The 15,796-nt window shown below is 41.3% G+C and overlaps 1 protein-coding gene across 2 annotated transcripts in view; it reads right to left on the bottom strand.

Annotated features, from left to right (window-relative positions):
* Positions 1–15,796, bottom strand: part of AGAP1 (ArfGAP with GTPase domain, ankyrin repeat and PH domain 1) — a 403,044-nt gene that overhangs the window by 200,389 nt on the left and 186,859 nt on the right. For both annotated transcript variants that reach the window (XM_074145832.1, XM_074145831.1), the window contains exon 7: positions 10,707–10,834. In XM_074145832.1, the coding sequence (XP_074001933.1) occupies positions 10,707–10,834 (128 nt within the window). The remainder of the gene's footprint in view (positions 1–10,706; positions 10,835–15,796) is intronic.

The following is a 15,796-nucleotide window of genomic DNA, read 5'->3' on the forward strand; positions in this document are numbered from 1 at the left end:
CATCCTAGTCTGGAGACATCAGTTCACCGAGACCTAATCAAGAAAATGAAAACAATTCAATGTGATAAAACGGCTACCGTGGCGATAGCTCCCGACGCGATTGGTACAGAGGTTCAAGACTTTAAAGGAAGACATTTTGGTTTGTCAAAAGTAGCCAAAAATGTAAAGTTACATCATAGTCTCATCAGAAATAAAGCAGTCCCTCAGCCTATAAAACCATGAATTGAGGTAAGAAGTTACTAATAGCAGGAAGGTGAGGAAAACGGACAGAATGGAAAGAACCAAAAGGCGATTAAGAACGAAGTCTTGGGGTTTTTTTCCTTCTTTTTAGTTACTACAGGCAACATAAGCGAGTGCTAAGAACATCATTAAAAAGGATGCAGAAGTCATCTAGCATAGACAAAAGAACAGTTTTTTTTCCTCTCAGATACAAGTATACTCTTTGAGGATTCAGCGTACACGCTAGTGGGGGACTGAGGCAGGGCAAAGGTGGACAATTCTCCACGCTGGTGACAAAAAGCCCACCAGAGGAGCAGCAGCGGGGAAGGGTGGGAGAGCAGCTCACACTTAACTTATGAGGGGGGAAATAAAGGTCTGCGACGCACACAAAAGGGAGAAAGAGCAACTTTACATCACCCAAGTTTCCCAAAAGAAGTGAGGAAAGAGGGCAAGAGATGCCCAGGATGCCTGAGGAGAAGGATTCCCCCATGACACTTAACATGTGACTTGGTCTCATCTTAATTGCTGTAGGTAGGAATTCACCAGGGAAAGCTCAGGAGGAAAAGCAGACACTCCAATGTCTACTCTTCAGTGTCACTCCTGCACTAGTGACTGGTCTTACACAGACGCCAAGCTGCCATACAGGGGAGGCACCAGCAGCGCCGTGGGACTTCTCACACACGCCTTGGAGGTCGCCGTATCCTGGAGGACCAGGATGTCAAGTTGCAAGCAGTCAAGATAAAGGCTGAAGGAGACAATCCTTTATATCATCCCATTGAAGTCTCTTTTAAGGATTTCAAGTCCTCTTCTGATTCTTCCAGCTTCGCCAAATTGCCCTTTTTTTTTTTTTTTTTAAATTCAAGAAGCAAAGGATTAAAAGGAAGAGGCAGGAGAAAAGCAGCTCATGTTTGGGCTGAAGAGCCACTCAACGCAGATTGAAATTCAGAAACGCCACTCTGAAAGTCACTCTTTCTCTGTAAATGACAACATGTTCCTCATCTCATTTCTGTCTGACAGGACAGGACTGACAATACAGCAAATGAGCTTCTTGATGGAGAAAGTTCTCCTCTTCCCCTCTTTAAATAAATATATATCCATATATATAAAGGACACTAAATTTCATCTTCCCTTCATTCTGACTGAATTGGAGAAGCGTGGCCTGTGAGGAAGCCAGAGTAACAGAGGATCTTGAGTTTTTCTACAAGATTTTCAAGTGCCCGAGGAAGTAGCAAGCAGAATTTGGGGACCACCCAAGAGTATGAAACAAGGGAGATGAAACAATGAGAGCTGAAATGATTATTTTTAGTGTCCTAACAGAGAATGGTAACACCAGAGACACGGGCAGGACAACCTGGGAAGAACTGACCTTAATTTACGCCAAAAGCATTTGCTTTCCCTTTCTCTATGGCATCTTGCTAAGACACCAAGTACCACAAACAACACACAGGACAGTAAATAACCTGCAGGAAGACACACACCAAACCTGCAGAAGGCAGAGATTACCTCCCCAAAGAAACATAGAAGAGTCTTGCATGAAAAAAAATATAATTAAAAAACCATGTAACAAGGACACAAAGTAATGGACAAAAACTTGCCCAAGTTCCAAACAGCCAGACTTTGAAAATGAGTACTCAAAGCATTGAACTTGTCAGAGAGGAGGAAGGTGGAATGGAAGCCTTACAATTTGGCTGACAAAAAGAAGTGGAGGAGAAGACATCCGAATGCTCATCAACCGTGTAACGCCAGTAGAGAAAGAGACCCAAGACACTGGTGTCAAGGAATGGTTTTCAGAGTAGAGTGGTGAGGGACCTACTTCCCATCCTGCCATGAATGAACCAAACTGGGGTGGGAGAAATGAGGGAGAAGGAAGTTGAAGGAAGTTTAATAGGAAAAGGCACCAAACACATTTGAGATTAAAGCCATATAGCTGCAAGGCTCACCGAGGAGAAAGAAAAAAAGAAGACAATAAGCAATGAAAATGGTGGAAAAAGAAGGATAATCACAACAGGGTTATGCCTCAAGGCATTTAGAAGCGTCTTCTACAGAAAGGACAGGAAAAAGGCAAGAAGGCAGGATTCGGATGTGGTACGCTGATGACAGGATTTGCACCACAAGCTGCGTAAAAGAAAAGGATTAAGCTATGTTCTGTTTCATAATATTGACCAACTTGATAACTATGCACCTCCACCTTTTTCTTTTTTAAATTCCACCTTTTTTTTTTTTTTAAGCTAAAAATAACAGATTTCCACTCTAAGTGCCTATTTCCCAGATAGAGCACATAACAGATTCCCTAAAATTTTACCTTTTTAATCTTTTATCATCTCATACCATCATTTTATACTTTTTGCAGTAAGGCACTGTCTCCTGGATTTTTGAGTGATTTATTTTCCAGGAGTGAGTAACTCCTAAAGGAAAACACATACATGTTGGGCATTCTAGTCCCCAAAGACAAACATTCCTATACAGACAGCTTCTATAAAAGAAGTCCTTCAGGCAACGTTTCTCTTCACACATACTAACCCCACTGCATTTCCAATTTTGTAAATAAAATTCTGAGGTGGTTTCAAAATGAGCCACGTCAAATCCATTGGCTGGAAAAAAAAAATAAAATATTTAATCTATTTCAATGAAAGACTTAAAAGTGCAAAAGTTCAAGGCTTCTACCGAGTAAAAGCACGGCTACCAATATTGAACAAGCTCCAACTCCTACTGAGGGTGCCAATAATTAGCAAACATACAAAAGTATATGGCTGCTCTGAAGCACCTCAATAGACAGAATGAGTTTGACAAGAAAGAGCTCAGCCAAGTTCCAGCCTGTAATGCAGTGAAAAATGCAACCAGCCAAGCACTTGCAAACCGTATTTCTGGTAACATCTGAACCTAACGCACTGATGAAGGAAAGAAAAGGTGGCTGAGAGGTCTCTGTCGGGTTGTTTGCTTGCACCAAACAGAATTCTTGCCTTATTAAGACTGTAAAAGAGCAGTTTTCTGCCACTGGTATGCAAGCACTGAATGACAAGCTCACTGGAGTGAGGTGCAAATTTAGGACACATGGCAACAACTGGAATTCACGAAACCAAGCCATAAAAATCAAGTCAGCAAATCTGAAGAGCAATGTTCCTTGCAGCACATGTAACCCATCACATATAAATATAAACCCATTTGCTGACAATAGACAAACTGGTCAAATTTGTGGCAGTCAAAACCAATCAAATAAGGACTCTAATACCCACCGGGACATTGCACAGCTTAACATTACCTTTTCAATCAAGTTTTTCCACTAAGCTGCTCTCAAGAGTCGGACATCCCTGAAATGTCAGCATAAAGGGCCAGTTCTGTGAGTCACTGCTCCAACCAGAGTCACGGCAACAGGGACAGAGGTCAATCAAACGACTCCAGGTAGGGAAACTATTAGCCCCAGTAGAACCATTTATGCAGCTATACCCCCGTTTGGCTTTCTCAGGTGACACATTTTCCCGTCCTCGTTAAGGCAATGTGCCCATTCTGAAACGTGCTCAGCTTCTGGACATACACAGTACAACCTTGAATTTCCCTTCCTGCTAGGAAGATGCACAGCCCGATGGTGGTCGGTGAACTTCAGCACACCGCTACAGAAAGCCCTGGAACTCCTCCATCTCGGGGACACGTTATTTCTAAAACACACCTTGTGTGAATGGCCAATACTTCATTTAGAGAAATGTATGCCTTTAGTACCTATACCGGCTTCTAGCTTTGTTGCCACGTAGACCGATGCTGTAAAAAACGCAAGGTCACGGCAGCAAGCACAGATTTAGCAGAATATTGTCACTACGCTGTTACCAGGCAAGAAAAGCTCAGATGAAGCTATCAACTCAACCTGCCGTAACTTGACCAAACAGGTCCATTCAATACCTCAAAGGCAGACACTGCCCTTAATGAGATTCCTGCTGGTACCTCAAAAAAAACCAAACAACAAAAAACCAAACAACTTTGTATAAAACGGCCACAATTTTGTGCAGAAAAAGGATTGAATCAATCCAAATCCCACACTTTCAAAGCTTCTACATATTTCAGATTTCCTCAGTAAACAAACCAGTGAGTAATTTACCCGGCGTGACAGGAGCTCAGCAGTGACCTGCATTAAGAAAAGGTTGGACTTGTCCTCATGTTTGCTAGGGGCACGTTCCTGACTGGCCCATTATACGAAGGCAACAAAATATTCATCTTATATAAATTAATTCGGTATTGCCAAATGATTCATAAAGCTTACATAGTACAGATGTCAGGCCAAACCACTGAACGAGAGCATTGGAAGAATAAAGCTGGAATTTTTCTTCATGACGAGTAACCCGATCCAAACAGAATCTATGGGGTTTTTTTCTGCTCTCTGGATATACCAGCATGCCCTCCAGAAAAACCACCTCTAACCACCGCTTGAGAAGAAAACGAAGGCAGCAGGTCTTACTTCTAAAACAGGCAAGAGACTGCCAGAGCTTCAGGGAGCCTGGGAACGCTTGGAATAAAGCAAGCCTTGATCAAAAGCACGAATTACAAACCCTATGACAAAATGCATTTGGTATCTGCACCTTCTGTTCTTGGGGAAAACAGGGAAAAGCCTATTTCGGTAGAAACAGGGAAGCCTCATGGAAAATTCTTTAGTCAGGCTACATTTTTCTTTGCCCATTTGCGTACAATTTATCTTCTGAAAGTCACGTTATCTCAGTCTTTCATCTGGAAACGCTATAGGTGGGAGTCCAATTTATTCAAGGGATTTTGGTGATATACAGCCACGCATCCGAAGACAGATCAAGGAGGAAACTAGTCCTTGCCTCAGCAAAAGCCAGGGAGCTTTGAGCATGCTGCCATGGAACACAAATTTGACAGCAGATTTCAAACCTAGGTCCAGATAAATGACTCTGGAGATTTCAGAAGTCTAGCCTCCCCATTAAGACCAAATCGTCTTGTAATAATTGTATTATTTCCCTATATTTAGCAGTTAAACCTCACCCTTTGGGACATATTAGAACTTGTGCACCTTCAGGAGCTTTTGTCTTTTCTCACTGCAACAGCAAGGTAGAGGAAAGAGAAGACCTGTCCTCTCAGAAAGACCAAAGAGTACCAAGAGACTCTGAAGACAATTCCTGAAGACAAAGTAAGCTGGTAGATAAAAAAGAAAAAGTCATCTCAGTGAAATTACTAATAACATTTAGTTAACCAAGTGTGACAACGGGCTTCAATGTTACAGTGGCAGCAACTCTGCTGTAAACTGGAAAATCTAAAAGAAGAGCAAGTCTGAGCCTGAAGTTTAAGAGACCTTAGAAAGGAGAAGGTAACACTGGGCATAACAAAAACTAATTAGGAAGGTAACTGCCATCCTGTGAAGGTAAAGAGAGAAGGAAAAAGTACACCTACAGATGTGCTGAGTTTTAACATTTGAGTCCTGGAGAATGCACTTCCTTATACATGTGTACTGTGTGTGAAACTAGGCACATACATGAAGAGGTATATATACACATACGCATATATACATATATAAAATGGCTTATTTTAAATACTTAGAAATAATCTTGTAAATACAAAAGGATTATGATGTATGTTGCAATGGTATTAAATATTGTTTCCATTTCTCTTTTAGTTTCTGTTTTGCAATTCCATGAGAAAGCAGAAGAAAAGCTATTTAAGCTCTTCTTTATTCAAGTGCCCAAAATACTACAACAGAGTATTTAATCCCAAACGCCCCCTGCTATAAATAAGATAATTGTATCCTACTATTTAGTGCTTATCCATAATCGGGTCTCACATACAGTAAAATAACGGCTGATTAAGCTGACTGCACTTTTAATAGCTTAATTTACATATTTAGACAATCGTGCTGTAGTAAAAACTTTATGGAGGCATGGGGCAAGCGTCAATAATGCATCTTTATAGATTTGCAGCAGGTAGAAGGGAGCAAGCCTGCGCACTAGCCGTACCTGAGCTGCAGTTTAGTAAAACCTAGGTTAAGCTCCACAGCTTTCTCAGGTGTAATGCAAATCTCCCAGGAGAGCGACGCCGCTGGCCAGTAATCCCATTCCTCTGCGCTGCAGTCCGCATGTATAATGATTTTAAGGATGACTTTACGCAGTAGCACTCAGTACTCGCTCAGGTCATTTTTTTAACACTCAGGGCAGGGAAGGTGTGGTGTCTAAGGCCCCCCTCTGTCACAGCGGGGTACATGTAGCACAGGCAGACCTAGAAAAGCACAGGCACACACGGCAAGGACATGGTGCCATTTCAATCCCCTCTCACAGCAGGACACAAACAGCCAAATTCCAGGAAAGACAGCAAGTGTGAAAATACGTGTAGACTATAGATTTCAAGGAAGCAGTCACTGGTAAATCAAGTTGTCGTTTTACCTTCAAAACTGTAGTCCACAAGTAAGCTCACCCCGCTGGGGACACCTAGCTGGCATCTCTACATCACCGGTTTGCCTCAAGAGGGGCCCAAAGTCTTTCACACAAACAGCAACTACGGATATCGTCCCATGCGATTTTCAAATGTTTTCACAACTGCATAAACTTAAAAATAGACACAGCTCCAGGTAACTACTCAACCCATTATCCAGTACAGGGCTACTTCACACAGCGTGTTCTGATGCATCTTGAGCTCAGGTGGAATGCACTGAGGACCAAAGGTGGTGCCCACCTGAGCAGCCTCATGGTTTCTGGAACAAGATGATCTCCATTTTCAGAGTCAGGGCAGAGAGAAGAGTCCTTCGGAACTGCTGGATATTAGCTCTATTTTTGTAGCTAAAGTATCTTAAACTGTATCACAAAAATGCCTTCCTGATACGCCAGGTGTAAAGGACAAGCAACTCCCATCAGCGCAGGAATGAGTAGGAAAAGGGAATGCCTATACAGTTTTGTGATGCAAAGGAAACTCATGCTCTATTGAAATAAGACTTAGCATGGTCTACAAGCATATCACGTCTAGAAAGATGGGCAAGGGGTGGGGTAGAGGGAAAGGAAAGGTGGGATAGAGATGGGGAGGACACAAGATACTGGTCTGTACTCCCCCGGTGTGCGTTTCTTGTTGATGGCCAAAGTTAAAGGACCTATCCTGAAATACCTTGTGGCCAATAAGAGGCCTTCTATACACTAAACAACTTCCTCTTAAAACAACTCAGTCTACCCTCTCTTGAAGCATTCAGAAAAAACAGAAGGTGCGCTGCTGACCGAAACACTTCTCAATGCATCAGGCAGATCAATTCTTTCCTAGCAGAATATAAGCAATATTGCAGCATCCTTCTTGTTGACAGAGTACGCGATAGTTCTGTCCATCATGAATCATGAATGAGATCCTTGGGTTTGAGAATAAAATTCTTTGCATGCATTCTGCGCTGCCCTGAAAGCCAACACATGTATGTGAACTGCTTCCAAGTAAAACCTTGACTGTCAGTCACCTTGACTGACATACAGGCATTATAAACAAAAAGTCAGAGAAGGAACACAGAAGGAGCACCCAATGCAAACACAAGTGGATTTTGTCATTGGAATCATCTCATTCTGTGAAACAGGTCTCTGGAAATGCGGAAGTGCATGAGTGTAGACGTATCTGAAAGGATTTGCTAGAAGGGGACGTTATCTAGGTGTTCACCACCCAGGACAACCGGACATGAGAACAAACATGCACCCAAACACACAAACAAGTCTTTCACCATTTGAAAACTGGAACTACTGGGTGGAGAAGCCCTTGTAGATATTAAGACTTAGAATTTCCCCCAAGGTACGCTAAGTAGGACTAGACTGGGTAAGGTGACACTATTCTTTTTTTTCTTTTTTTTTCTTTCTCTAAAGCCTAAGCTCTCAACTGCAGAGTCATCTGAAGAGTTTGCAGGAGTCAGATCACCAGAGTGATGCAATCAGAGAAGGAACAATATCTCACTCTCTCTGAAGTGATCTGTGTAACCACTACTTCTGAAGGCTTTCACTCCTGTGGAGAATGCAAGTGACAGGGCACTATAATAACAACACTTTTGATTCATGGAGGAAATCTTCAATGAAACATCATTATGTCAAAAGAGATGTTCTAAAGGGCAAGACACCAGCCAGTCTTCCAGCCAAGATCAGAGATGGTAAATCTTCCCCCAGATCATCTTAAACTTGGAATTGCAGTTGCAAAGTTCTTTTAAGTCTAGGATAAGGATTCAGCTTCCTTTCCTTAAACAAGGTTGTACTGCCTTTAAGTGTGGCACAAAGGCGATAGGACATGAAACAGATTTATGGCCTATACTCTTAAGCATGACATCAGTCTCAGAAGACAGATATCTTTGACTGGTGTCGCAATTGCCTTGTTAGATAATTATGCCAGCTGGTAAAGGAATAATATTATTTCATGTTTATTGAAACAGACTGTAGGGATCCTTATGACAAAAGCTACCTTGGTCTTGATTTTCCCAAACAGTTCTTATCACTGGCAAGAAGTTTGCTGTGTAGGTGAAGCACTTGTCTAGAATTTGGTATTTGTTGTTGGCTTCCAAACTGGATTTGGGCAGGAAACTGTTGAGAACCTACATACTTGACGTTCTTTAACCAAACAAGCTTCATTAACAAGAAGGGTGAACTCAACTGCTTTAAGACAATACTGAACAGAGATGCAGCTGGCTAAGACTGGGTTGTGCTAAGCACCATCTACCCTCCTTAGAAAGTCTTGTAAAACTATATAATCATCATCAGACTGAGTAAACTAGGTCATTTTTGGATCCATGAGTAAGATCAGTACTGGAAATGGTGCCATTTGTTCTCCACATTTCTGTGACAGCACATTTCCTCTTTCACCACTGAACAGGATGGGTCTCAGATACAGACAGTATAATTCCCCTCGGTCTAAAAGTAGGAACACACACAACTACCTGCAGGAAATTGCTTGGAAGAAAAGCATTTCATACAGAGGGTTAGTTCCAAGCACTTGTGGCAATGACCTGGTCAGAGAGAGAGTGGCTGAGGAAACTTGGTCAATGTCACATATGACATGGAAGGGGAGAACCTCTTCCATATGAGGAATTTGTACTTCATCAGAAGGTGACAGGGTTCTTCAGAAGAGTCACGCACCTCAGGATCTGCTTTAGAAAAGGGGATCTGAACGTCAGCATTTTCTTTTGGCATAATCAGCAAAAGTGAGAGTCACAGTCTGAGGCTGGTATCTAGGCTCAGCTCAAGGCAGAACATCTCACAGCAAAGAACTCTAAGACCAAATTGATATCTGCATCTTTAGAGCTAACCCAATGGTGGAAGTTTCCTCTAGGGCACAGAAAGAGCCTGTTCACTGTGAACAAAGAACTACAGCCTTCATCCTGTGGTATAAATCTAAACAGAGTGCTTTTCAAATTAAAGAAAAAAACAAAAAAACAACAAACTTGCTCCCAAAGATAGAACACTTCTTCACTATACTGCTTTTTGCCAAAAAGCAGGCATTTTCAGAGTGGGAGAAAGGTTCATAGATAAAACAAAACCTCACATGGGTGGTCCGAGACTGCAACGTAACCTTAGAAGATGCTATTGGCACATTGTTGAGCTTAGACTGAAAAACACACCAGGAAAGCTGGCAGGTATGAGACATTTCAGACTGCGATAGTGGAAATGAGGAAACCGGGCCACAGTTCTGGCCACAGATTGTAGGGGTCAATATGATGGCCTTGCATGTCCATCTGCTAAGAATGAGGGCACACAGCGGGAACACAATCTGCCTGGCTGCAAAGGTCTTGGATCTGAATGGTAGAGCACACATCCTAACTGTGAACGTACACAGAGATGAGCACTGGACGCTAGAAAACAAAGATATTGAGGAAGGGTGTCACAAGGGAAATACAGAAGAGTGTATTAATGTACGTGGGTTAAAAATGTGCAAGTTAGAAAATGTTGGTATTAACCACATGTTTCCAAAAATACCATCAAGGCCACAAGAGACTTTCCTGCCATACATTAAGGTAGCATTTTGTTTTGTTTTTACACATAGTATCTAGAAGTCAATAGCAATATATAAGGCTATGTCATTAAAGGGGAATCATTTCAGTCGAGCATAACAGAGACAGGCAATTACAACTGTGCACAGTGCTCACAAATGTAAAATTCTAGCACTCTAACCATTGAGATACACCAGCTATCATCGCTCGGCACACAACTGAACGAGAACAATAACCAAAACCATAGTGAGGTAATTTTAAAACACAGTACAGCAAATCCTGCCATCGTAACAATTGATCTACTTAGAACAGCAGGCTGCTGGGCATAAATCAGTGTGATCAAAAATGCCTTTAAAGCCAAACTATTTTACTGCAGCAGTTTCTTGAAACAAAGTCAAGCCAATGAAAGAAAAAAAAAAAATATTGCTTCAAACTACAGATCGCCGATACCTTTCATAAAAATGCCTACTACCTATCATGCAGCAAAAAGAGCACTGGTATTAAATGCATTAGATGAAAAGCAACCTATCAGTTCCTTTTTCAAGCAAGCGTTCATTGTAGTCTGTACCTGGCTGATATGTACGGCAGAAACCTGGGCAGAACACACGGATGAGTGGCTTGGAGAGTTGGGTAGAGATTTGCAGGGTCCAATTGACAGTTGCTGTTTCTTCCTTGTTGCAACGATCTTCTGAGCAACTAAATAAATACAAAACATACAGGCAGGTAAGCTACAGCACACATTGGAAAATATGGTATGTCAAAAATACACAGAACACGCAAAACATAACATAGGGTTTCCCATTGCCAAAGCTTGCTCCTAAAATTCATTGTAATATATCTGTAATATATCCAATTAAGGTGACAGATGCTGGTGTTCCACAATATGCTCCATGTGAGACATCGGCTCTGTTATCCACATGGACGAAATTGCTCCAGAACTCTCACTCCACCAGATAAGCACCAGAGAACCAGTGACATCCAAGAAAGGGAAAAGTCAGGTGTGCAAATTACAGAAAGCAATACCAAGAATGCCGTAAGAATATGCTTGTAAAATCACACTAATAAAGTTTATAGCAGAACACATTTCCCGTTCTTCTTCGGGATGTTCTATGTTCTCCTTGCAGATAGGAGATAAATATAAGCCACGCTTGAAGAACAAGTGGGAGCTAATCTAGCTCAAGTGCATCTCAGTGCTATTTCCTAGTATGATCCTGGAAGGTGTCCTACATCAGAGGGTGAAGGTTCATTAGGGAAGCTATCACTCCCCATCCAAGCAGGGTTAGTTTACAAGAAGGTGCGTACTTGCTGCTGCTGCTGAGGAATAAGGTGGACTTTTCTTAATTACCAGGCACTGCATCAGTTTTGGAAACCACAAGTTTAAAGCGCTTGAAACAAAGAATAACCACAACAATAAAACTGATAAAGGGTCCCTGACGTAGAATAGCACATCACACCCCATTCAAATTCACTATGGAAAGAAGCCGTATCATGATTCCTATTATAGCTTTAGTTAGTTAGCAGCGCTAGCACAGCTGGAAAAATGACAAATTTATTTTGTAATTTATTAAGACATTTTCTACAACACGTACAGAAAAGCAGCATTTAGGAAATGGAGACAAGGACCACAGTCGTTAACACCTCTATGTACAGCTTAGCAGACTCATAATAAAAAATGAAAACAGAGCTGATCTGAAATGCAGCAACTTCCATACCTCTGCTATAATTTTTCAACTTTAAAAAGCCAAACTATTGCAGTAATTTGTTTTGTGACACACTGGAATTTCAGTTCCTTCCGCTATTCAGCTTTGGAAAGAGTTCTTTTTAGGTCATAAATGCCTAAAAAATTAAAATTCTTTACACTGTATTTGTTGCCTACCTTTCGGGTCACAAATTAAAAATTTCAGTCTTCAGAAACAGAGACCAGTGTAGCGGCTAATCAAAACTACTACTAACTAAATTTAGCTTCCTTGCATGCATCAATCTTCACGAAGTGAAGCCCTTTATGAAACTTGTGCAGAGGAGCCCGTAGTCACTTGCACTGTCTCCACCAAAACCAGCCGGTGAGGCAGAATGGCACCACTTATTGGCATCTACTTAAAAAGTCACACAGAAACTTGACGTAATTAGACTAACGGCCTTCAATCTGTCTTGTTCAGAAAATACAAAAAGATTTTATGTAAATTCCAAGATTATTTTTTTCCTCAGTACATTATAACAAGACAGAGATATTGTTTAGCAGAGTAAGCACACAATTTCTTCTCAAATGAATGGAATTTTAATAACAACCTGGTCTGTGGCTTATGTTTTTCATGTAAACGAATGACGGCATAACCATGATTTAGTGAGAATACATTGTATAAAAAATGGCTCCTATATATGAAGAAGCAGCTTCATTAGTTACATCCCACCTCCAATAGGCCTCTTATCATCCTGAAAGGATGATATCAATTAATTTATCTTTCCCCGGCATATTGATCATAACCTTCATCAGCTAATCATGTTTAAATTACAGAGGAATATCGTAGCACTCTGTCATCTCAGACCCATTGGTTTATTGATCTGGAGCCTAGAAACCCATATATTAAAATATTTTAACACACATTAGTGAATGCAGAGAGCAAACCGAAGGTCAGATTTTAACACATGCACACGGATCGGTCTTCGTCGTATGTGGTAAAGACCTAAATTAAGACCAAAACTGAATTAAAACCACATGTGAATGAAAACTACCTTTTCAGCAAAAGCTTCCACTCTCACACTGAAGAGGTAATTAGTCAAGGAAAATATTTACCTCCTTCCCTCAAATCTGAATATAGGTGTGTTTGTAGCATCACGCTGACATACATCATTCGGTCTTGCCAAATTATCACTCGAGGAAAGCACAAGGCAAAAAACCCCACGACAGGCTGGACTCACCTACTCAAACACACAGCCTGCATGCTAACTAGGTACTACAAAAGCAGACATAAAAAAAAAAATATAATTTTAAAGAGCAAAAAAAAAGCACAAGTTGTTACTCTGGAAATAGACAGATTAGTATATAACTAGAATTGTGAAGAGTAATCCACAAAGATTTATTATTATTATCCACAAAGCTAGAAACTAAAGCTCACACAGAGCAGCACAAAGGACAATTTATTCTGTGTGCTGTAAAAATGGTAAAATTGCAGCGGAAGATCTAACGTTACTTCCTTAAAACTGTGCTACAAATTCTAGAATAGAATGTTCTTACCCTCAAATTTCTTAGCTCTTCCCTCTGTTAGAAAAATGATGTGCCCCCTAATGGAAATCCCCTTCTGAGCTGCCAAACCTTCCCAATTCCCCCTCCGTTTCAGCAACAAGTCTAATATCCCCTCCCAGAGCCCCATTCCTCCTGCCTCTCCCCTCTCTTCATTAGGCAACGGGCTCTCCTTTGAGACACCAAACAGGTTTTTCCTTCTTTCATTGCACTCGTGTAACCATCACTCCATAATTAGATTGCCTTCAATATTCAAGTGCTCGGGGCTACTTGCCCTCGGATAGGACGGTGATAGAAGCTTCAGAAGTACCTAAAGGAGTACCCTGACCCTTCAAAGTTTGCCACATATGAAAGACGTGACTGATCATCTGTGGGGCAAGCGCTGGACTGTCAAAAGACCTACTGTGCTCTTTCTAAAGCTACCTTGAGAGAAGAGATGAAACCTAAATCTTGCCCATCAGAAGTCAATAAAAGGGGTTCAGCACGTATCTCCTCAGCGGTGCTGCTGCAAATTCACATTCTCTACATCTTCTATTTCAGAGAAGAAAGCCCTGAAATACACAAAACTTAAAATGGCTGGTACTGAAAACCCCACAGATCTGCTAACTCCCGCTGCTGACATCTTCAGACACAGTAGTTAGAGAAGAAAAAAAAACCAACCACACAGTTAAATGGTTGTGTAGCAAGAGAGAAATACACCATAATTATAAGAACTAACGGCAGATCCAGCAAAAAGCCATGCAATGTTGCTCGTTCAGCCCTCAAACCTGTTTCTGTTATTACATCTTTGTTAGGACTCAAAGTGACGACCCGTTAGGCACTAAGCAGAGGTAGGAAAAATCCTTAAACCAACACATTTTGTTTCCACGACTACAACTATACACAAGTTCACACTGGATGTATGAGCAACCTTGTCAGAGTATTCCTAAATTAGATTATGTCCACAAATGTGATTTTTTTTTTTTTTTTCCCCAAAAGGCAGTACCACCACCACCACCACAACAGTTTCGGCAGCTGAGTGGTTAGGTGGGATCTCTGCTGGAAAAACATACAGCAAGAAATATTACTCTTCAGGAATGCCTGATGTAAGCTATGGCCCTACGTAAACATCCTTTTTGCTGTTAACGGAAGCCAACTAGTGTACTTCATTAACCCATTTAAGACTACTCCAAGTCAAAATCTTCAGATAAATATTGAAGTGGCTGTAACAGAAATGTCAGTCCAGTGGAAGTTATACAGTTAAAACAAATGTTCTACAAAGTGAAGAGAACACAAGACACCAGAAGTATTTTTGCCCCAGAGCTTTCAGCTTCCACCTCATCCGAAGATGACTCAGTGCTCCTGAATTTAATGTAAACATACTTGCTAAGATCTGTTTCTCAAACAGATGGGTACTGACTTAATCTATGTGGCAGATATAAAAAATAATCAAGATAGTGACAAGCATTTCAAGTATTTTTAAAAATCAATTGCATTCTCTCTACTTACGTATACTCAATTAAGCTATCAATTTCTGAGAGATTTTTATTGGAAGCCATCTATCCGAAGTATGAAAAGCTAAACAAAATTTATTTGCAAAGTCAAGAACTCTTCTGCAGATAAACAGGGGTACGCCAAGTATATCTGGAGTTGTAAACCAGCAGAATTGATGTTTAGCAAATATTTGGTCTTTGGGGAAGACTGATGCTGATTTCTAATACATTTAAACTTAATTTCAGGAGCCAGAATGACCAGAAGCTATATTTTGCTTTCAGGCGTTGTAAATTAAAAGCATGCGAAATTCCTGGCCTGCAAGATGAATAAAATGTCCAAGTTTGGAGAGAAAGCTTTTGACTTGAATGCCTCTCCCTCCATGCCTGACCTAGCTCACCAAAACAAAATTAACCTTCCCACCCCCCTGCCACTTTCATCCATAGCGCCACTTTTTGTTAGGCAAACCACTCATTGGTAAGCAGCCGCTCCTAACTTCTCCCTGGATTGTTTATTGGAAGAAGGGTAGGGCTGAGCAGGAAAGCTTGGTTCAAGCACAGCACATCCGCGTTGCAAACCACGGCTTCTTCCATTTGCACATTTAAAAAAAATAAAAAAAAAATTAAAAAAAGTTACCCCTACACTAATTTTCTCCAAAGTTCTCCTATTCCGCTCTGGACAGAGTGGGCTATCAGAGGACTAAACCCACTCCTGGGAGGAAGAGCAGGAAGAATAGCGAGTCACCTCCTCTCCCCGAAACCCAGAGCTGCACCTCCATAATGAACCCCCGACTCTTTGTGCTCCGTTTGGGAGCTAATCACCATTAGAAATACTGTTGCCAGAGTAACTGAAATGACAGAGCTGTCTTTCCCTGGTTCAAAGGGCTTGTTCATCACACGTCAACTTCTTGTGCAGTGCAAGGCTGCTCTGGCGGGGGGCAGCCGGGTCTC

Source organism: Numenius arquata, chromosome 3 (assembly GCF_964106895.1).
Source record: "Numenius arquata chromosome 3, bNumArq3.hap1.1, whole genome shotgun sequence".
NCBI classification, from domain to species: domain Eukaryota; kingdom Metazoa; phylum Chordata; class Aves; order Charadriiformes; family Scolopacidae; genus Numenius; species Numenius arquata.